The sequence below is a fragment of the Oryzias melastigma genome, linkage group LG22 (genome assembly GCF_002922805.2).
Source record: "Oryzias melastigma strain HK-1 linkage group LG22, ASM292280v2, whole genome shotgun sequence".
In the NCBI taxonomy this organism is placed as follows: domain Eukaryota; kingdom Metazoa; phylum Chordata; class Actinopteri; order Beloniformes; family Adrianichthyidae; genus Oryzias; species Oryzias melastigma.
In genome coordinates, this window is record NC_050533.1 from 26,844,784 (window position 1) to 26,868,896 (window position 24,113).

Below are 24,113 nucleotides of genomic sequence, written 5' to 3' on the forward strand. Positions count from 1 at the left end.
GGTCACATTTTGGCCTCTTAGCATCCAAAGTGAAGCCAGATTCTCAAATGTCTCGATAAAATCTCCACAGAGGGTCTTTTACCTCCTTGGAAGATCTGAGTCTTGGAACATATTCCTGGAGGTACCGAGGTCCAAAAGGAAATGCAGAGGGGAACGAGCCTTTTCTGTCTGTGCTCCAAAGCTCTGGAACGCTTTGCCACTAAATATTAGACAAGCCACTTCCCTGTCCATTTTTAAAACTAGACTGAAGACTCATTTTTATAGCCAGGCTTTTATTCACGTATGAGATGTTGCTCTGATTTTTACTTTCAAATTTTATTGTATGTTTTTTACCTTCTGTGTGTTCTTTTATCATGTTCTTACCTTTTATTATGTTGTTTTTATCTTTATTCACTTATTTTATTACATTTGTTTTATTACGCTTTTTAGTTTTTAATGTTCAGCGCTTTGTTTCAATTTTAAAATTGTGTTAAAGCGCTTTATAAATAAAGATGATGATGATGATGATGATGATTATAGTGGACTCACAGTTTTTCCTTAATTTTTCATCCTTTGAGAAATTAAACAAGTCAGAAGGCATTGTAGCATGCTACCGTAGCAATACAGAAGAGCACTGGTAGAGATCCTTGAGGACTCCTGGTTGACAGAACAGTCGCTCAAGACTGCAGGTCATGACACACCAACCTGTGCACAGCCTGGATTGATTACAAGAAAGCCTATGACTCAATGCCACACGCATGGATCTCTGAATGCTTGGAGATAAACAACATCAACAGGACTTCATAAGAGGAGCCTTCATAGGAAGCTCAATGAAATCATCCCAAAAGCAAATGACAAGCCACTTGCACAAGTGTCCATCAAATGTGGTATATACCACGGTGATGCTCTGTCCCCACTGCTGTTCTGCATAGGTCTGAACCCCCTCAACCAAATAATCAATGAGACTTTCTATGGATACCAACTCAGAAATGGGGCCACCATTAGTCCCCTTCTCTACACGGATGACATCAAGCTATACTCTAAGAGCGAGCAGGACATTGACTCCCTGATCCACACCACCAGGATCTACAGGACTGACATTGGGATGTCATTTGAGCTTGAGAAATGCAGTCGGATTGTGACAAAGAGAGGCAAGGTAGTCCACACAGAAGGGGTCTCACTCCCAGAAGGAACAATAGCAGACATTGAGGACAGTTACAAGTACCTTAGAACAGGCAAATGGCAAACTGGGACAGGAAACATGGAAAGCTGCAACAGCCAAATACAAGTCCTGAGAAGCCAGCTCAATGGCAGGAACAAGACCCGGGCAGTAAACAGTTACACACTGCCAGTTATCAGATAAAGGAAGAGATGCAGACCACGGATGTTAAGACATGAAAGCTCCTCACCATCCCAAATTCAGTTCCCTGAGACTGTACGCTAGCCACAGGGAAGGAGGCAGAGGACTACTGAGTGTGGAGCCACTATCCAGACTGAAACATGCAAGATCCATGAAAAGGTCAAGCTTGTTGTACCTATTGACAGTATGCTCTGGGAATACCTTAGGCAATGGAAAGCAGAGGATGCTATTCTGCAAGTCAGAGATCAGAGAGATAGGCCAAACCCCTGCATGGGGTGTGCCACCAGACCATAATAGTTCAAACAGGTCTTCCTTGCATTTGCATTTACCCCCTACCTTCAGCCCATTTGGCAATTGACAAAGTTATATCTATTGATTTTGATTTTAGTAAGTGGCTCCAGGTGACCAAATGAATGCCTTCTACTTCAAATCCTCTCTTATAAATGCTGATGTCTGTCTGTCTGTCTGTCTGTAGTTAAATATTGGTTAATTTCTATTATGTTGAATATATATTTAATGTTACCTATCCCCTTTCAGCCAATGACAGCAGAGTGATGTCATGTGCAGCAGTATGGCAGATGCCCTCTGGTTGGGAGACAGGAAGCCATGAGTCAGCTGATGACTCTTCCCACAATCCCCAAACCTTGGAGCTGCTCTTTCACCTTGACAGTGGGACTCATCAGAACTCTGCCTGGTACGTGTTTTTAAGAAAAAAACTACAGTTGTAGTTGTTTCTTTTAAATATTTTAAGTGTTCACTAATACATTTGGGAAGTACAAAACACTGTACTTAACACTTTGTAAATTATTCAAAATTGTTTATGTCTAATAAAAAAAAGTTCTGAAAAAACTTTGAGCAGAAATGGTGGAAATATGTTACACACTGTTGACTAAACTTCCAAACCTGAACTATAAAGACCAGTCTCTCACATACAGCTAAATCTAGATTCTAATGTTTATGTCTATTTTTTTATATTTTATGTCACAGTGCAAAAGCAGCTTCACAAGCAATGCTGCTTCTTCACAGCAAACTCATGTAAACCAACCTGGGTGGGTCTCACTGGGCCAGTACTAAACTGGTTCAAAACGTACTTAGAAAACAGGAAATATTTTGTGGCAATTGGTAACTTCACCTCTGAGCCAATAGAAATACATGTGGAGTGCCCCAAGGCTCCATCCTGGGACCACTTCTATTTAACATCTACATGCTCCCACTGGCCCAGGTTATAAAGAACAACAACATTAGTTACCATAGCTATGCAGATGACACACAGATATATATTAGACTGACACCAGGAGACCGAGGCCCTGTACAGGCTCTTGGTAAATGCATTGAGGACATTAATGACTGGATGTGTCACAACTTACTTCAATTAATAAACACATTAAGGCAGTCACTAAATCAGCCTATTATCATCTCAAAAATATCTCAAGGATTAAAGATCTGATGTCTAAGCAGGACCTGGAGAAACTAGTGCATGCTTTCATCTTTAGTCGACTTGATTACTGTAACAGTGTTTTTACAGGACTACCAAAAAAATCCATCAGGAAACTGCAGCTTATTCAGAACTCTGCTGCTCGGGTTCTCACAGGGACCAAGAAAGTAGACCACATCAGTCCAGTTCTGAGGTCTTTACACTGGTTACCTGTCTGTCAGAGGATAGACTTTAAAGTTCTGTTACTGGTTTATAAAGCTTTGAATGGTTTAGCACCAAAATACATGACTGACCTCCTGACCCAGTATGTACCAGCCAGACCTCTCCGGTCATCTGGATCCGGTCTTTTATCAGTTCCTAGAGTCAGAACTAAACATGGAGAAGCTGCATTCAGCTTCTATGCTCCACAGATCTGGAATAGACTTCCAGAAAACCTTAGATCTGCTGAAACACTCAGTGTATTTAAATCCAGGTTAAAGACTCACCTGTTCTCAGTTGCATTTGATTAATATGTATTCAAAAGTTTACGTCCGCACTGTTTATCTATGCTTGTTTTAAATTAAAATCTTTTTATTTTCTTTTAATTTTATTTTAATGATTTGAATGATGATGAATGACATTTTTACTATTTCTTTTGATTGTTTCTTTTAATGTTTTATGTAAAGCACTTTGAATTGTCTCTGTACATGAAATGTGCCATACAAATAAACTTGCCTTGCCTTGCCTTGCCAACAATATTCGATTAAAAAGGGGCTCCACAAAGATATAGTTGCCAATTAAATCATACTCTTTTTAAAGAGCTGTTGTTATTCACCTTTTGATATATCCCGTCAGGAGTTGCTGCAGCGACACAGGTGGAGGGTCTTGCCTAAGGACCCACACTGGATGTTTTTCCTGTGTGTATAATATATTTATTTACTTACTTTTTTAATTATTTAATGATTTGTGTAGTTCAAAGACATGAAAGACCCACAAAGTTAGATTTGATGTTTAGTTCGTGTCCTCACACTCAGGAAAGCCTCCAGAGTCATCAGAAGAGACTTTGCTTTTTGATTCTTCAACTCCCCACTCAGCCTTCTAGTGAGTGGAAATAAGCCTGAACTTGTATGAGAAGTTATGTAAGAGATAGTCAGGACTCTTTTCCAGATGGAGTTTCTAGTGATGAGAGGAGGCAGACTGCTGTGGTCTACTAAGTGACATACTTGAAAGTAATCTAGCTTGGAATTGGGAAGACTGGGAGACTTCAGTGCCCATTGATACTCAGGTATTGTGTAATGACAGTAAAATCCAGGCGGGCATGATTGGATTGAAAGGTCCCATGATCTAAACATGAGAGGTGAGTTCAGTTTGTTATTGGAGGAGAAGGCCAGGTAGATGTGGCATAATCTCAGTGTGTTTGGCGAGCCAATTGTCAGAAGGGTTTTTAAACTCCTACCTCTGGGAGAGCTTCAACTTCATCTTGTCAAGAGGTGGAAGCAAAGCTTGAAGGATTTCTTCAATGCTGCTGAATTGCCTTCAGCTTGGGAAGTAATGACTAGGACCCATGAGGTCCAGTCTGAGTACATTAAGAGTAGGGCCTGTCATCTGCTTTGTTATTCTGACTGCTGTGGGCCCTTTGTAGGGGCCTCATTGCTGCTGCCTTCTCTTTATATTCAGCAACATGCATTTGCATTCCTATAAACACATATTCACTTGAACACACTTGTTTGTTTTCCCCTGCACCGTCATAGATGTTTGTGTGTGTGTTGTGTGGATATTTGCCTGAGTCATGAAAATATCTATGGATACTGTGCATTTGCTGTCGTGCAACTACACTAGTATGTAGAGTTTCATCCATTTTCTTAACCCGCTGCATTCTTTTCGAGGTCATGGGGTTGCCAAAGCCTGTTCTGGCTACTGTTGGATACATCCTGGACCGGTTGCCAGCCTGTCGCAGGGCCACACAATCACACACACACCCACACAACCCCCCACCCCCCACACACACACACACAGGTGTCTGTCTGCCATCCCGTCACCTCCCTGCAGACGGTTTAATGAGGCTTCATCACCGCCTTTATGTCTTCACTTGACTTATGAGCCACCTTTGAAGTGGGCGGAGTTTGTCTAACAGGTAAAGCAGTACACGCAGCAGATCCCAAACCCAGACTGTCTGATGATCTTCCTTCCGACGGGAGCATGAACAAATAGAAGTTCTGTCCACTCAGATGTTTGTCCATCGTATTTCCACAGTTCAGTGGATGAACTTCGTCCTGGTTTTGATTTTATACTTATTGAGATCTTTTTTTTTTGTTTCGAGACTTTATTTGTTTCATCCAGAAGTGTTGACGTGTTTGGATACAGAGTCCAAAGTTACAACACTTTTACTTCCTGTTTGAAGCCCTTTTAAAAACCAAAGTAATAGTTATCCTGCTCAACTTAAGGTGTCTTCCACCAACCTGGTCTTGTGAGGAACTAGACGGGTTCTTCGAGTCTGCTTTCATGTTTTTTTTTTTTTTTTTTTGCCTAACGGCCAACTCAAGCCGGTGGGTCATGTGACCACGCATGTAGCTGTTCCACAGTAGTTCGTTTCACATGAAAATCATGAATTTAATGCATCTGTTTGTTCTCAACGCTCGGATATTCTGAAGAAACGTGAACTTTATCATCACTGCAGGGGGAGGGGTTATTGTGATGACTTGTTTCTGGATATTACGTTAATTAATGAAATTATATAACATTTACTGGAACGCTGCTCAGTTTGAGTCAAACTGTTTGACCTCTGACCTCTTTAGTCTGCAGTGATACTCTGGTATTAAGCTCTGCTCTGATTGGTCGAATCTGTTCTGACTGTGGATCACTTTGTAGTTCTGCAGGAGTAGGAAGGCTGGATCAGTACTTTTCATTTTTCCAAGTCTGAGCTTTCTCTGGAGGAGGGAAGGAGGGGGGTGACTGAAATTCTAGAACCCCCAAACAGTAAACCCAAGTCAAGCATGATTGTTAACCCCCCAACTCAGTAAACAACAGCTCGACTCACTGAGTCGCTGCATCTTTAAGCGTCTCCTTGAACCAGAGCTGAGTGTTCTGAACAAGTGCTACATGCAGTTTTACCAGGTCACTTGGGGATGTAGTACCATCATTCAGTCCCTGCTTCAGCTGGTCCCAGATGTGCTCTATGGGGTTAAGGTCAGAGGTTATTGCTGGTCAAATTGAATAAGGCACTCCCACTTCCTGAGGTCCAGCTGTGACAATTCTAGTGCTGTATGGTGGAGCATTATCAAACAGAAATGTGGGGGTGTTACAACCCCTGGTCGTGCGTGTGTGTTTTGTGTGTATGCATTTGTGTTTTCCAGCTCCTCCACTGCTGCTGACTCCACCCCCTCCTGCAGAGCTGATTGAGGCACCCTCTCCACCAATCCCTGAGCTGAAAGGGAAGCTTACAAGAAGCCAGGAAGCTCTGCTCCAGTGGTGGCTGAATTTCCGAGTGGGAATTAGATTCTCAGCCTGCCCCTTCTGTCTGCCTGGCAAAGCTTGTGAAAAGCCTCTGGTTTCCCCCTCGTTAGTTTGTTCTGGTTCTGTCTGTTTGTAAACTTTACTCTGGTGGTTTCTTTTGGTTGCCTTTTGAGTAGTTGTGTTTGGTGACTGTTTTGTTACTTATCTGATTGCTCTGAAGCCTGAGAATTTAAGTTACCTGTTAGTATTAGTTCATCTAGCCTTTTTGATGTCTAAAGTAATGAACATCTGTTTGAGGTGGAATTTATTGAAGACAGGATACAATTGGAAGATATACGGTATTGTGTCAATCTTCTTTCACTCCACTGTTCATTGTGTGCCTTATGATTGCTTAGGAGAAGTGGGGGAAAACAATGGAATAAACATAAGTCTGTAAATTTTGTTTATTTTTGACGCTTTGGTAAGCCTTATCTTCTTGTTCTCCAAAACGTCTATAATGTAATGTGTAGTTATGTAGATCAAACCAGGGGTCCCCAACTGGCAGACTGTGGTCCGAGTCCAGACTCGGACCCTGAGACCCTTCTATCTGGACTACCAAGCATTTTTAATAAAAAGTATGATATTTCAATCATCTTTACCCACAGCAATTTTTGAAAAGATGCGTGCGAGGACAGCTACTTGTGAACTGGGGTCCTTCAACTGGCAAAGAGCAGTGAGTTAATGTTTAAATATCAGGACATAAAGTTATCGAGTAATTGAGTGCTGTCTAAAATTAGAAAAGTGGACTCTGGAAATCGTGTCTTCCGAGATGAGTGGACCTGTTGTGGAAAGATGTTGAATCTGATGGAAGAGCAGACACATCTTAAGATTAACACAAGTGTTTAATAACAAAATCAGAATAATACACGCAGTGCACGCGAGTGTGTAGGGAAGCTCCTTTATGGAGGGTTCCGCCGAACTGACGGGACCCAAGCGTTTTATAGGGCTGGTCAAACCACCTTCAAAGCAATGGTCAGGACATGTCACATGGCCTGACCTTCTTGGTTGATCATTATCTCAGAGGCCTCTGCTTTCTGTATTTGTCTCGGGGTCAACATGTTATTTATGCATTTACACCCCTCGGTTAAAGAGGATGTCATTTAGGGAACTATTTGGGAATGTTTACATTCAATCAGCAACCTGCCCTCCTGCTGGGAAAAGAAGCAGGAGAAGGGACTTAAAATTTGTTCCTAAAAGGTGAAATGGTCATCTGTAGGCTACAGCTTGGGTTAACATTTTAAAATACATTTAGACAATGATAAGAATAAAACAATTTCTTTCACAGAGGACAATTCAAATCTGTCTTACATCAAACACTGCCTAAGTTGGAATTCTAACAAGCTGCAGACTGTTTTAAATATCTGAGAATGCATTCAGAGGCACGTGTTAATGAGCACACTAGGTTCATTCAAAGGTTACAGAGCTTCATTGAAAGGTTACATATAAGAGTAAAATGGAATTAGAATTTAATCAAAAATATTCTCTTACAGACCGAAGTTTCCTCTTTTATTTTACCAGCAGTGAGTTCTACAAGGTCAGTGTTTATTATTTGCATGGAGTCTGTTGCTCCTGTTAAAAGCATCAATATCAAGCAGCGCTACGAAACAAAACGCAAAACCTTTGACAGAAATAACCGCCAGGATCAGCAATGTGGATATGGAAAATACGCCAAGTGAAATAACAGTACGAGCTCACAACACAGACATTAACAGCACAACAACGGGCTTACGAGTGCTCACTATGAGTGGAATGGATTTAGAGCAAGCACAAAAAGTGACTCCAAAATGATCAAAGAGTGTATGGAGGCGATGGTAGAAACTATATTGGAGGGAAAAGATCGACAGCAGCTTCAAGAAAAGGTCCAACAAATTCACGTGTGGTACTGAGGTACGTCTCCCCTGCCAGAATGTTTCTCCCTGCTCTCAGGCAGCGCTGATTTGTTTGTAACACTCGTATAGTGTCCCAAACAGCACAAAAAGAAGATGGATGAAGGAAAAGACAATTCTGCGTTTGACTTGGTGACTGCTGTTTAGTCTTTTCAGAAGAAACTGGTCATTCTGCAGATGGATCTGGAGGACTGTGAACGTTTTCCTTCATTAATTAAAGGGATCAATATCACTGCTAATTCGGACTTTATCAAAAAGTTGATTGAAAACTTTAAGACTTGCTTTGGTGGCTTTACTTTGTGAAGAATGATGTCATTTTTTCAAAAGAGGCCACACATTGTTACAAATGGGGAAGTCCACAGTCCCTCCAAATGGAGCTTTTAGATTTGCAGGCTGATGAAGTGTTTAGAGACTAATGTAAATTCCCTGATCCTGACATGTTTTGTACCAAAGTACAGGTTTCCTTCTCTCATCAAAGTAGCATTGTACACATTAACAATGTTTGGTTCTACCTCTAGTTGTGAATCAGCCTTCTCTTTTAACTTCATTAAGAACAAGTATCACTCCCAGCTCACCAGTGAACATGTGCACGAACACCTCAATGGTTTTGACTCCTTTTCTTCCCAGATTTAAGATCTCAGCTCCCAGTGCTCATGTAAATTTGTCACACTGAGATGAGTCTATTTTTGCAGTTTAACATTATATTCATATTTTTTTGCACTTATCAAAGTTATTACTTGAATGTTCAATATATAGTCTTATTTGCAACCTACTCTTAAGGGTTGTAAAACATAAAGTTACAGTTATGAATGATAATTATGAATGCTTTTTGAGGTACGTTCATATTACCTTTAAGTGAAATACGACACAATGCTAAAGTTTATGAAAGAGCACACATATTGCACTAAAAGGAAGTTTATGTGCAACATTTTTTTTAACTCTGTTTATTTAAGTATTTTTGTACAAAAATGAATGACAGACGGAAATATTTTTTGAGATAATAAGCTAAAAAAGTTCTTTACCAATTTAAATACACATTACAGTTAAATAAAAGAACAGAAAAGTGAATTATTGTCTGAATGTTTTTGCATGTTTGGACCCCGGTCTACCAAGCTGACAGAGTTACCGGACCTCTTCCCAAATTAGTTGGGGACCCCTGGGTTAAAGTATAAAGGAACTGACTACAACTAGACACCAGTTAGTCTCCGCCAAAAGACAGCTGTGTGTTGTCTGTATGTGTGTGACTTTAGTGAGTGTGTGTGTCTGTGAGAGGTCAGGTTAAGCAAGGCTGCTGAGTAAAGATGGATGACTTTAGACGCCAGCATCTCAGTGCCCAAGAGAGCTGTAACCCTCACAAGGGCACCGCACTGTGCATGCATGCGCACATACAGAATGGTCGTGTGAGGAAATTTGTGTGTTGTGGCTGTGGCCTATGCTATACACCTTCTGGGATAAATGGCTTTGGTTTTCTGCCAATCTTGGCCAGTTTTTTACAACACACACACACTTAATAAGACTTGTAGTTTGCTTGTTTGCAGAAAGAAAAAAAAACTTTAAATGAAGTATATTTTTGTTCATCCTTTTTTTTTTTTTTGGGTGACTCAAGATTTAGATTTGGAAAACACGCATGATCCAGATTATCAGGAGCAAATAGGGCAGTTCTAGAGTTCTAGGAATGTCCCGATCAGGGTTTTTTTGGCCCCGATCCGATCTATCATTTGATTACTGAATCCCGATCTGATACTATTGTAACCCATTTAAAAAAATGAACAGATTTAAAAATCAGATCCAGGTGTTCCCAGATTTTTTTAATTAACATTCTTTCAATATTTAACACTTAAACAGTGCACTTCTGTGATAATTAACCTTCTTTTATCATTTAACACTTAAACAGAGCAATTATGTGAAGTAGCTCTAACAATCAAGTAAAAATGGTGAAACTAACAACTAGAAAAAATAGGTGATAATTAGTTATGTGAGAAAGTTTGGTGACTGTAGTTTTAGTAGCTTCAGAATTATAAAACTTTTCTTTTTTTCAGATGTATCTACATTAAAAGTTCTTAAAAATTAATGATGACTTTCTTTTGTTGTAGTGTAAACATAAGGGTGAGTTTTCATGAATAGCTAATATTAATGTTACCATTTATTAGGTTTTGTTGTTTCTCTTTTTTTTAAAGACTGGTGTCAACGTGTGTGGACATCCTATTTTGGGTCATATTACTACAATAGTTAATTCTGCTTAACTGGGGCTCTATCAATGATAAATAAATAAGGCAGTAAGAGGTTAAATCTGCTTTTCTTGTAGCTTACACTTTCCTGTTGTCTCGCTGCCGACTCTGTCAGCAACACCAGGAGCACCATTATCATTAAAAAGAAACAAAAAACTGATTTTTTTTTTTTTCTGTTGAAATGCCTATTATAGGTTGGTGTTTGTGTTAGGACAGCCCAACAGAGAAACTTGCTGTCAGTTTACAATGTTTATTAGGGAAGTTATTGAACCTGAAAGTCGAGTCTGTGAATAACTTGCTAACTTGCAGCGGTTGGGTGGTCGACATGTGTGATAAGGAGATTACAGGTTTGATTCCTGCCTTCCCCGCCCATGTGTTGAAGTGTCCTTGGGCAAGACACTGGACCCCACATTGCCTCTGGTGGAAGGTTGACGCCAGTTTTCAGCAGCGGAGCCTCCATCACTGTGTGAATGTCACTCTAAAGAGCTTTTTGGGCCTTTGAGAAAGGTAGAAAAGAGCTATACGCTATTTATCATTAAACCTTTCTGTTTTTATGTGCTTCCTGCTCAAACAGCTGTCACATACTGCTGTGTTTTACAGCAATTAAATGTTATGACCCTGTCAGAATATGCAGACTACTTGTATGTCATGTATCTTTAATTATAAGTTTGAAAGGCTGGATGGATTAGTTGACTATAGGTGAAGGACTGGCACACAAGTTCACTTCCCAGTGTGGGTTCAGGCAAGAGCCTCGACACTGCTGCTTATCTGGGTCATCCTGTGCCTTGAAAATACAGGGTTGTGTCAGAAAAGAAGGACAAAACTTTCTGCTAACTTTCTACCTGTACAAATTAGTGAAAGCTGATTTGCTGTGGTAACCCCTGACGGGGTAAGCCGAAGTTAACAACAGAAAGCGCTGATCATAATAAGAATATAATAAATATCTGATCCTTGTCAGTGTGCAAAATCCAATTTCGATTGAGTCTGAAACTATGTGATCAGCCCTGAGTTCCAATCCCGAGATTGGATCAGGACATTGCTAGGCAGTATCTCTGGGACCTAATATCTTTGGTGTAAATCGCTCTGAATTTAAGCAGCCATGCAAGTACCTCAAATCAGACTTTTTTTAAACTAACATGCCTGTTAAAGGTATTACTACAAAGTGATTTACATAGCCTGCAGGATTTTTTATGCATTACCTTCAGATTGTTGTGGCACACCAGCATTCCCTCGCTTCCTGTAATTGCAAGACATAATTCCAGCTCTGTGGCCATTAGTACCAAATTGCAACAAAACAATGAAGGGGGAAAAAACACATCTTTTGACACATTTAAAAATGTAAATGTGTTTACCAGTAATCACTGCTGCCACTACTACCAAATAATATATACACACCTACTCCCTTGTTTGTGTAGCTTTTGTATAAAATGTCCTGGATTCAACCTTGCATGGATGCAAAGCAAATGAATAGGTGTGTGGAGCAAAGGACAAGGATAGACAAAAGAGTTGATCCTTGCACATGATGCAGATATATACGTCTCCAAAACTTTTGCACTTCTCTGTGACAGTATTTACATATCGTACCAGTATCCAGCTCATTGCAGTGCTTAAGGTCAGATTTGCATAACTTAAAGTGGCTAATAAGATAGAAGGGCAATTTCAAATATGACATTCAACTGTGCTTCTCTGTATTTCCTGGTCAGATCCTGTTTAAAACTGCAAGTTAACAGCTGTTGGAAAAGCAGGATGTATCTGGGTGGTTTGGTCCATTTTAGCCTTGTGTTTGCTATAGTAAGCAAACCAAACCAGATGAGGAAGGGAGAATTATTAGATCCATTCATGGGATTGTCCTAATGTAAAATAAACATTAAATGTATTTGTTTTTTTGGCTTAGCTCTTAAGTGCCAAGTTATTTTTTATAATTTAGTAAATAAAATATCATGTTCAATATTTGTTCTAAATACGTTTTTTTGTTTTTTTCTCTTTTTACATACTTTGTCTATATCGTTAAAACCTGGTAATGATACGGCAAAATTAACATTTTAGCTTGTTACACATTTTACAAAGTTGTAAATTTTGGATCCCAACATGAAATGTTCACATTTTATGAAACATTTTATGAATAGAAACTTTGATGCTTACAAATTATGATTAAAAGTAATGCATATTTTATGAACCACATACGCCATATGAGTGCAATTCATTAAAACATATATTTTTTTTTTACCATAAGAACCTGGTACATCTCATTATTATTCTATTTTTTGAATGTAATACTTGTTTGCATCAAGCATGACAACTACAGCACATCAGACTGTTGTCATATAAGACAATGAGTCAACTAGAAGGTCAAAACTTCCCCCCTCTTCAGACCTCAGCACAGAGTTAGACAGTGCCAGCCAAAGAAAATAAGTGTCAAATCAGTTTGCATGAATCATAGAAGGACCAATGCATTTGCATGCAACAGTGATGGTCAGAAGTGTATCTCGTCTCATAATGAAGTGATGAGACACCAAAAACAAATTATTGTTGCAACTTTATGTTGTAAATTATTGTATTATTGCTCAAAGGTTTTCAATAAAAAAATAATGCTAGAATTATTTTCCAGAAAAAACTGACATTACAACTTTAATAATTTTCAAATCAGATTGAAGGGTTTTATTAACTTAGAATTGTCATCTTGTGACAGATTAGAGGGCCGTGCTATCAGACATGATAAAGACAGTACTTTTTTGCAAATGTAGGCTCTGAATTTCTTTCACAAATCAATGGGACACAATAAAGTATAATCATCTGAGATAAAAAATAAAATACTTAAAAATGATGTGATTGGCAAAAAAAAAAACAAAAAAACATTAAAGTAAGGATTGTTCTCTGATCGATGATTTTATTCTTACTGGCTACCAGAGGTATTGCTTTGAGCACTCAAAGGTTATTCATCATGTCTATGCAAGTTGGTTTATTATTCTATTAACGCCAGATTTGATGTCTGGACAAACAGTCAACCTATATATTCTTACAACACTTATTTTACAGTTTTCCCAATTGCTAAAACACATTTTCTGAATCATTAGACCAGTATCACCAAACACCAAACATTTTCAAAATACAGGCTAAATACGCAAAATACTTGACTTTTCAGTCAAAAGTTCACTTTGAAGTCATAATGAAGAATCTGTAGTCAAAACAAGCAAGCACACAGCAAACACAACACACTACACAACATAACACTGTTCACAAAATGCATGTCTGCAATCAATCAATAATTGGACTTCAACATGTTATTCCTATGCCAGTTTAGGCCATAGGTCTTCATCCACATCATAGGCAATGTTCTTCCCAGCCAGACAAAAGGAAAAACATTAGTCTTGTGTGCCAGCCTTGACAAGAAACAATTGGAATGTCACCACGAGTCATGCCCATGGCCTGCAACTGGTAATCCCAAGAGTATGATTGTCTCCCATAAACATTCCAATGCCAAGCATAAAAAATGTTCAACTGGGTTTAGGAATGGAGAACAAGGGGGAAAGAAACTAATAAAAATGGGTTATTTTAGTGGAGCAGCTTAGTGTCATTTTTGGCCAGAATCGTTCAGTTGATGATACAAGCAGGGAATTTGGTACAGTTACACTCTCTGGGTCTAGTTACAGGAAAAAAGTGCTAGCCACGCAAAAATCCAATATGGCCGCCATTTTTTTCAAGATGGCCGCCATGGCAGTAAAGTTGGCAGAATATCATAAAAATAGTTTACTTGATGATGTTTTCAATGGTTTTTTGCCCCGAAAATGGACTCCTAATGCCAGGGTGGCAGTGAGGATGAGCTCTTTCTGCCAAAAAAAATGCCCTATAGAGGCTTGCGCAACACAAAGCCTCTGGCAGTCAAGTTACCTGATGAAGTACTCATATTTTTTCAATGTAACTTATTACATCAACAACCTTTGGTGGCCATCTTGGAAAATGGCCGCCATTTTGAAATTTAAAGTGGCTAGCACTTTTTTCTTAAAATTTGGTGTCTTATAAGTACTTCAGCCAAATTTCATGCTTGTATCATAAAATGAAAGATTTTTTCAGTTAGCTGCTCCACTATTTGTGTTGAACTACTGTCTGATAAACATACTATTGAAAGAACTGACATTGTCCCAGACAACAAAAAAATACGTATCTTCTCTGTCATTTTCTTGTAAATGTCCAAATGAATGATGCCGATTAAAAACTTGAAACTGCTGAATTGATGGTTGACCTTTTGACCTGCTTCACAAACATATGGTCAATAACTACAGCCTGGATCTTATCAGAAATTCTTGTCCTTTGTCTGGATCTTGGTCTTGGTCTGGGTCCGGCTTTTGGTGCAGCTCTGTTATCCATCTTTGAAAAGCCTTTATATTCAATGCAGTTGATTTGCAACAAGTGTCTACAGCATTAATCAGTTGTGTGTTGATGGTGGTTGAGGTGATGGTGATGGAGAGTTTTGCAAATTGTGTTTTATGTTCAATCAGATTTTCTCTCTGACTCCTCCCCTCTCAGGGGATTCAGTCAATGAACTTGTTAATAGCTTTAATTCCAACATGTCAAATATCATGGATAGTATTGCTCCTAGTAAGGTGAAGGTGATCTCTGGTAGGAAAAAATCTCCATGGAGAAATTCCTTTCTGGTAAAGAACGGAAAAAGAGAATGTCGGAAATCTGAACGCAGAAGGAGAAAATCTAAACTACAGGTTGATTATGACATCTATAAAGAGAAACTTCACTTATATAATTTACAACTGAGCAATGCAAGGAAGTCCTATTTTTCTGAAATTATTACCAAAAACTCCCATAATGCTCGGGCCTTATTTAATATAGTCGACAGGTTGACAAACCCCCTGTGTCAGTGACACCAGAACTTTACTCCACCAAAGCCTGTAATGACTTTGCTAAATTCTTCAGGGACAAAATCAAAAACATTAGACAAGCAATTGTTTCACCAACTACAAGTTCAGGATATTAACCCTATCCACTAGAAACCAGTATAAACCCAATGGCTCAGTTTCAACCCATAAACAGTAAAGAACTGCAGGACATTCTATGTCAACTGAACTCCTCCTCCTGCTGTCTGGATATTCTACCCACAAGCTTTTTCAAAAAAGTTTCAAAGATCCTGGAACCAGCCCTGCTCCAGATTGTCAACTTGTCATTAACATCTGGTGTTTTCCCAGAACCACTGAAAACAGCTGTAATCAAACCTCTCCTAAAAAAGGACAGTCTAGACAAAACTCAAATGAACAACTACAGACCGATATCAAACCTGCCATTTTTAAGTAAGATCATTGAAAAAGCTGTTTTCCATCAGTTAAATGAATTCCTAATAAATAACAACTGCTATGATGTCTTCCAGTCCGGCTTCAGACAGAACCACAGCACTGAAACGGCTCTGACCAAAGTGACTAATGACATACGTTTGAATACAGACAGTGGAAATATGTCAGTGCTAGTTTTACTGGATCTCAGTGCTGCGTTTGAGACAGTCGACCACGCAATACTACTCAGACGACTGGAAAACTGGGTGGGTCTCACTGGGCCAGTACTAAACTGGTTCAAAACGTACTTAGAAAACAGGAAATATTTTGTGTCAATTGGTAACTTCACTTCTGAGCCAATAGAAATTACATGTGGAGTGCCCCAAGGCTCCATCCTGGGACCACTTCTATTTAACATCTACATGCTCCCACTGGCCCAGGTTATAAAGAACAACAACATTAGTTACCATAGCTATGCAGATGACACACAGATATATATTAGACTGACACCAGGAGACCGAGGCCCTGTACAGGCTCTTGGTAAATGCATTGAGGACATTAATGACTGGATGTGTCACAACTTACTTCAATTAAACAAAAACAAAACTGAGGTTATTGTCTTTGGGGCTAAAGAAAAAAGGTTAGACGTCACTACAGAGCTTCAATCTATTCAACTAAAAACTACCAACCAGGCCAGAAACTTGGGTGTAGTGATAGACACAGACTTAAATTTTGATAAACACATTAAGGCAGTCACTAAATCAGCCTATTATCATCTCAAAAATATCTCAAGGATTAAAGATCTGATGTCTAAGCAGGACCTGGAGAAACTAGTGCATGCTTTCATCTTTAGTCGACTTGATTACTGTAACAGTGTTTTTACAGGACTACCAAAAAAATCCATCAGGAAACTGCAGCTTATTCAGAACTCTGCTGCTCGGGTTCTCACAAGGACCAAGAAAGTAGACCACATCAGTCCAGTTCTGAGGTCTTTACACTGGTTACCTGTCTGTCAGAGGATAGACTTTAAAGTTCTGTTACTGGTTTATAAAGCTTTGAATGGTTTAGCACCAAAATACATGACTGACCTCCTGACCCAGTATGTACCAGCCAGACCTCTGCGGTCATCTGGATCCGGTCTTTTATCAGTTCCTAGAGTCAGAACTAAACATGGAGAAGCTGCATTCAGCTTCTATGCACCACAGATCTGGAACAGACTTCCAGAAAACATTAGATCTGCTGAAACACTCAGTGTATTTAAATCCAGGTTAAAGACTCACCTGTTCTCAGTTGCATTTGATTAATATGTATTCAAAAGTTTACATCCGCACTGTTTATCTATGCTTGTTTTAAATTAAAATCTTTTTACTTTCTTTTAATTTTATTTTAATGATCACATTTTTACTATTTCTTTTGATTGTTTCTTTTAATATTTTAGGTAAAGCATTTTGAATTGTCTCTGTACATGAAATGTGCTATACAAATAAACTTGCCTTGCCTTTTAGATTTAGACCAAAGAGTGATGTTTTTGAGAAAAGAGTTGAAGCAGTTGATCGACTGGTTTGGAGAATGGCACTTACCCCCGGCTCACACAGCTAACGGCTCAGTCTTTGCCATAGTCTTTACGTAACTTTAAACGTGTGTGAGGAAATCCCACTGCAGATGATCACGTTTGACCTCTGAGGTCAGGCCAAAACGCATATCCGTTTTGTTGGGTTTGAATTTTTGGCTGACACCGCAGCTGAACCGCAGCGAATAAGAAGGTATCGCTGTACTTCCTTTATAAACTACAGGTTTTTGCGTAAACTACGTGGGTTCAGAGTTTGCAGCCATCCAGTAGCTAACAAGACCTTTTTGCAGTAGCTTAGACAGCTCCTGCATTGTACCTGAGCAGTAATGCTTGCTGTGTGAGCCCGGGCTTAGTGTTTTAGCAATCAAGAAAAACTGTAATTCCTAATCTTTATTCCTTACATCAGTTCTAAAAGAAACTTCATACACATTTTCAAAGTATCTTTAGCTTTGCTACCTTCCGTTCTGTTCTCTCTCTTTTTCTCAGTGTGACTGTCTGGTCTTACTACCATCTTGTGCATCTTTATTTTATTTTTAATGACACTCCTTCCACTCATCAGAATTGACACTTTCTTCAACAGCTTTTTTTCCTCACCACTGGAAATCTTCAAAAACACAATGAAGGTCATTTAGCTTTCTCTGGAGTGGAGTCACCAAGAACCCACAGGATGATGTAATGAACTTTTTTTTTCAATTATTTTTTTTATTTTCACTGGTGTCCATGACAGACATGAAATTCTGCCCACCTTTGTCATGGGAGGGATAACACATCAATGTAAGGGTGGGGTCATCTGGACCCCATAAGAGAGAACAAAGGGTTTAAATGGTTGTTTTTCTCTGTATAAGAACATACTGTTCCTCACAAATGCGTATCTGTGGCCTCAACCTAGCTTACACTACTCTTTCCAATAAATCAATTTCGTTATCCGTCTGCTTTATTCCTCTGTAGTTTCCACAAGTCTGTGCATCTCCCTGGTTCTTCAAAATAGAGCCAGATCACTTATCCTGCATTCCTCAGGCATCTTCTTACTTTACAAAATCATCTCCAACGGTTCAGTCAGAAACTCTACAACCACCTTTTATAAATGCGTTCATACCTCCACAGTAATGCTGTCAAGACCAACTGCCTTCCCACTCCTCTTCCTCTACGATGCCTTCCTTACCTCATCTTCCTTACCTATCTGAACGTTCTCTGTCTATTTTTACATCACACTTGTGTCACCTGACAACACATTTTCATCCGGGTTTTTGATCACTCTAACCTTTAGCATACGTTTCCATGCTTGTCTCAAGCCTGGACTGCCAACCAGTACAAGTACTATTCTTCATTCTTTGTGTCCGACCAATCCAATGGTCTAATAGTTTTTTGTTCGGCCCTAGCCATTTCTATCTTCACCTAGTGCAATATTCCTATGTGCTTCTCTCGCTGCTTTCTCCTGTCCTTCCACTCTCCCACTTTTTTAGCTTTTACATTTGCTTTTTAGCTTTTACCTTTTTTTTCTCTTGTAAAATACTTTTTAACTTCTTTCTACCACTAAGTCTTCTTGATCTAACCATCCATCTTCAGAACCACTTAGATTTAATTTGGGGTTACAGGGTTGCTGAATCTACCCAGATACTTAAAGTTTCAATTTAAGGGTACACCCTTAAAGTTAAAGGCGCCAGTTTCCTTTAAGGGGAAACTGGTGCCAATTCGCTGGTTTCAAGCTGTTCCAAATATTGTGATATAACAGATAATAGAAAACTTTAGTGGCGCAGATTTTATTTTTTTCTCCAAATGCTGAGCTTGAGCCCCCATTGAATTGCCTTCCTGGGCAGCCACCCCAACTCCCCATACCTACAACTGCTAGTGACATCGCCTTTCACTCCTTGTGGGTGCCGTCCACCTTATGACCATAACCTAGAGCTGGCCTCGACAGCGAGCTATTGTTGTGTTTGCAGATTAGGTACAGGATGAACCACTTCTTCTGTGCTTTAATAAAAGTTTTTGCTGACCACCACTAGCTCCATGGACAAAGTGGGTGTGTGTGTTACCAAGGGCTCACACGGCTAGCGTTACATCTCTGATGTGAGGCCGCAATCTTTACTTAACTTTAAAAGTGCAAGAGGAAATCCCACTGCGGTCAGGCCTCTGCGGCGCTGCGAATCTGTTTTGTTGGGCTAAGATTTTTGCTGGACGACGCCATTGAACCACAGCGAATAAAGGGGGAATTAGTGTACTTCCTATATAAATGGCAGGTTATCATGTGAACGTATGTAAGTTTGGAGTTTTGCGAGGTTGGCAGCAGCCACCCAGGAGCCAATATGAGCCATCTGCTGTAGCTAGACCGCTCCCGCATCACACCTGAGCTGTAACGCTAGCCGTGTGAGCCCGGGGTTAGCCTGGGGGTGGTGTTGGTGGTGCTGGTGATCAGAGAGCAGGGTTTTATAAGAATCTTCATAGATGTGTGAATGGGATCAAAATACCACTTGTGGTTATTTTAAGTGAGGAATTAATATTATAAAACACTTTAAAGCTCAAAAAAGTTGTTTTTGTATAGGCCCTTTACATGTCTTAAACACGTCCATATACAATATATACTTCCCCTGGAAATGTTTTTTTATGCAAAAATGATATATAACAATCTTGTGGGGTGTTGCATCACCTTATGTTGGTTCTACTCTAAGTATTTAAAATAATCTCTGTTTTTTTGTGTGTTTGTGTATTTGATGTGTCTTTGTATATGTACAGCGTGCTCTGGGAGCCCATGGGAGATGGAAAACGTGTGATTTCATTGGCTGATAACCATGCACTGCTCTGGGACCTGCAGGAGAGTTCCACAAAGGCCACAGTAAGAGACACACAAGCTGTGAACCACAGGGTGCATGCAAGCACTCACACCATATCACACTAAAGCCAACTCATTATTTGATAAAGACCGTATCATCTTGGTCTTATCATAAGCTCACATCCTCTGAGAAAAGTTGTTTCTACTGTTCTGTTACATTAATACACACACGCACACACTTTCCTGCAGCAGCAGAATAAAAACAAATAGTAGTAGTTCCTTTAATGTTATTATGCTCAAGTTTGTCTCTCAATGATAGTAAAACGTTTAGTCATTAAGTATGGAAGAAGTCATAAAGATCCGTTCACAGTTGCATGTATCAGATGAAACACCTGATAATATACAGAATTTGTAAAGGGATCATTTATGTATTACACACAAACTTCCGTTTATGCATACTTGATGTAGTACAGTGCTCCCCCACTTATTTGCGACTCTTTAATTGTGGTTTCACATATTTGCAGATGTTTTTTTTTTCAGTCATGTGACTCTTCCGGTTTGTCACAACAACTCGGATAGCTCAAGACACTTGTTTTAAACTTTTGCATTTGAAGGAGGTGCTGCGGTGTTGAGGTGTGTGAAGCCCCGGCTACACATTTTTTTCCAAAAAAAAAGGCCACATATTAATTTGAGATTAATCGCAAGTTAACTATGGACAATGCGATTAATCGCAGTTAAAAAATTAATCGCCTGACAGCTCTAATATATACATATATTTTATATTTTATGTCTGTTTTTGACTACTATCAACTTCAGTGTTTCTAGCTATCAATTTCAGCATCCTCATCTATTAGCACTAGCATCTTGAGCGGCCAAATTCAGCTTACAGCATTCACACTGGCATTATAGCTGGTAATGCTACATATCTAGTTCATAATTATGGTAAAAAGTTACAGTTTTAAAGTTTAAAAAAAATGTAGTGTTAGAGTGTTCATTCACTTTCAGCTTATCCCTTTCGGGGTCTCCACAGCGTTAACAGCACCCACTGTTTCGCATCAGTGATTTGGCAGAGTTTTTACACCGGATGCCCTTCCTGATACAACCCTGTACTTGAGGGGCACAGGGACCCAGTTAGGCAGCAGCGTCAAGGGTCTTGCCTAAGGACCCAATCTGGGTGGGGATCAGTGGACAACCCTGGGAATCGAACCCAGCGCTCCTGCGTGCCAGCCCTTCACCTAGCCCACTGAGCCACCCAATAAATGTTAATCTTCTTCGGCCTTGTGTGATTGAGTGTGACACTCCTGATGCACAGGTACAATGTGAACGAGTCCTCTCAAAGGCTTGGGAAAAAAAGTTGGAGTGTGAGTTTGAAAATGTGTTTATAAATGGTCATGTAACTGAGGTTTGTGTAGAGAACCATCCCAGGGAACATTGTTTGATAAGGGATTCCTATATGTGTGTGTCTAGGTTTGTGTGTGTCTTTGGTGTGTGGTGGTAAGACATGTATATCAATTAGACTTACTGGTGGAATGAAGTGAGAACACCTGAGAATGCTCTCAGTGTACCCCATTGTTGTGTCCATCTGCTTTCACAGAATAAACAGCAGCAACACCAGGTTTCAGAGTAAGGATGAATGCACTCAGATTTGACAGATAACTCTGCATTAGTGTGGCTTTCTTCCCTAATGAATGCGTCCCCTTGTGTTGGGTGCACTGCCTTGTTAGGGCCCATAATTTGGTTAGTATCCTAACAAGGCTGGGAAACTGGGATGCACGGAGCTGAAGCACTTAGTTCAGGGTTTCTATTGATCAGAGTGTTAACAGAGCATCAGAGACTGTTACTTTTATAGCAACCTTGTCTAAAGATTTAAGTCACTTATATCGAAATAAATCTAAAGTGTAATTAATTTAAATTAAATTAAATAAAAAAAAAACACAATAATAATTCTGAACGTCTGTATGAAGGCCAGGTTCAACATTTTTTACTACTACTTTGTTACGGTGGAGGTATGCTGCAAGGTGGTTACTGGGGACACCACGGCTATGAGGTATGGGGATTAGTGTTTATGAAAAAGAAATTGTTGGAAAACAGTGTGAGACCAGTGTCAGTCCATGTTTGTCCACTAAAGACCGGCTACGGTGGCTGTTTTGGTTCAGTTGTTCTGGTTTCAGCACAGACTGTATTCAGACTGAGGAATTTGAGAGCAAACCAAAGTTCAGTCCAATTAGAAATGAACCGAGCCAACCTCAGAAGATGGGTCGAGAGCAGTTCTTGCTCCTGGACCATGGTCCGCTTGCGCATATTCAGACTGAAACTTTATTCTGCTTTAACAGGGGAAACAAACTCTGGTTCAGTTTAAGCAAACCAAATGTGTGCAGTCTGAATACACCCTCAGACTTTGAGAAGTTAAATTCTGTGGCCTGCATGGTGGTCAAATCTATCAAACACCTCTTTACATTTTTTTTCTACCTTAGACTTTATCACAAAATTAATAGTATGAAACAGGAGTATCAGAATCCAGTACTTGGAAGGCCTGTGTCTTACATGTTTTATCATTAACGTGTCATTGAAGCTTCTTATTGGCTAAACACACTTGATTTAGGTAATCAGCAGCCTGGAAAGCCAGCGTGAAGCCGGCCCTCGAGGCCTAGAGTTTGACACCTCTGGTATAAAACATTCATAGATTGATTAGGAAATTTGACACCATAAAAACAATAGAAATAGTTTCTCTAGTTTTGTCCTCCCTTTTTTCATCAGTTTCTCATTTCCATTTGCCCTTTTAATCCTCAGTGTTTTTCTCTGAGCATTCCTCCATGCCTCCTTTCTGCTTTGACGAACAGCCTCTCTCCGCCTCCCGCCCTCTGTCCTCCCAAGCTGAAATAATGAGAGAGTACCGAAGGAGCTGTGTGGTGACGAATCGATCGATGATCCATGATCCAACAGACTAAGATGAGAGAAAGAGAAACAGGAGAAGGAGGAACATGAGAACAAACATGGATGGGAAGCAGTTAAAAATGGAGCAAAGTACCACTTCTTTTAAAAGCAAGTGATCAGAAGAAAAGAACATTTTAAGCACTTGTTGGAAACCATTTCCAAAGTTTCCTGATGAAGTGATGTTTTTCAGTCCTGCAGCGTTTTCCCACCATTATCTAAAGCCCTTTGTACCTTTTGGGGTCATGGGGCAGCCAGAGCCCATGATCCCGTGAATACACGATATACCTGGACAGGTCGCCACTCTGTCGCATAACCACAATCACACACCCATACATACTCTCACCTGCGGACAAATAAGAGTAACCAATGAACCTATGAAGCATGTTTTTAGATGGTGGGAGGAGACTGGAGTCCAAGGAGAAAGCATGCACGGGGAGAACATGCAAACTCCACACAGAACTTTCCTCAGTTGGTGATTCTTTTTCAGGTCCCCCAGCCGGAACCGGGGTCTTCTTGTTGTGAGGCAAGAGCGCTAACCACTGTAGCATTTTTTTTTGGGAACTGTATTTTGTTGGCTCAGTTAAATGCTTTACAACAAAAAACATACAGAACATTTCTTGACAAAGAGTTGATACATTATTTTTTTCTAGGTACATTGTTACATGAGTCCATCTTGTGTAAATAAATCCATTTTCATTTGGAGTTTCGCAGTTAGTTGTTCCATAACATAAACTTGTTAAAGTCTTTGTATTCATTTCATGCTTGTTGGAGCAGTTGGTTTCCTCCAGTTACAAGTTAAACATTTCTGTGCAATGAGCAAAAGGATGCGTAGTATATATTGTTGTTCTTTTTCACATATGTTTTCAATCCCTATATGCAAGACAAATAGTAATGGAGCAGCTGAAAGTTTAGGGTCAAAAATTTTTTCAGTTTCATTTTTTATGTTCCGCCAGATTCCCAAAAGTGCTGGGCAGTGTAGCATTTTGACTGGATCTTTTCTAGGGATGTCCCGATTCGATCACGTGATCGGAAATCGGGCCAATCACATGATTGAGGACTCGATCGAAATCTTACTCTTTTGTCCGATCAGGATCGGATATTTAATTTATTCTCATTATGATCAGAGCTTTATATTTCATCTTATCATTACGATTAAATACTCCACTCCAAGTCTGCATGTCATGAAAAGATCACAAAATGTCATTAC

General features: G+C 39.6%; 1 protein-coding gene across 1 annotated transcript in view; it reads left to right on the forward strand.

Moving 5' to 3' along the window:
- Positions 1 to 24,113, forward strand: part of eipr1 (EARP complex and GARP complex interacting protein 1) — a 73,877-nt gene that overhangs the window by 11,299 nt on the left and 38,465 nt on the right. The window contains exons 4-5 of the mRNA XM_024278775.2: positions 1,877 to 2,033; positions 19,936 to 20,035. Of these exons, the coding sequence (XP_024134543.1) occupies positions 1,877 to 2,033; positions 19,936 to 20,035 (257 nt within the window). The remainder of the gene's footprint in view (positions 1 to 1,876; positions 2,034 to 19,935; positions 20,036 to 24,113) is intronic.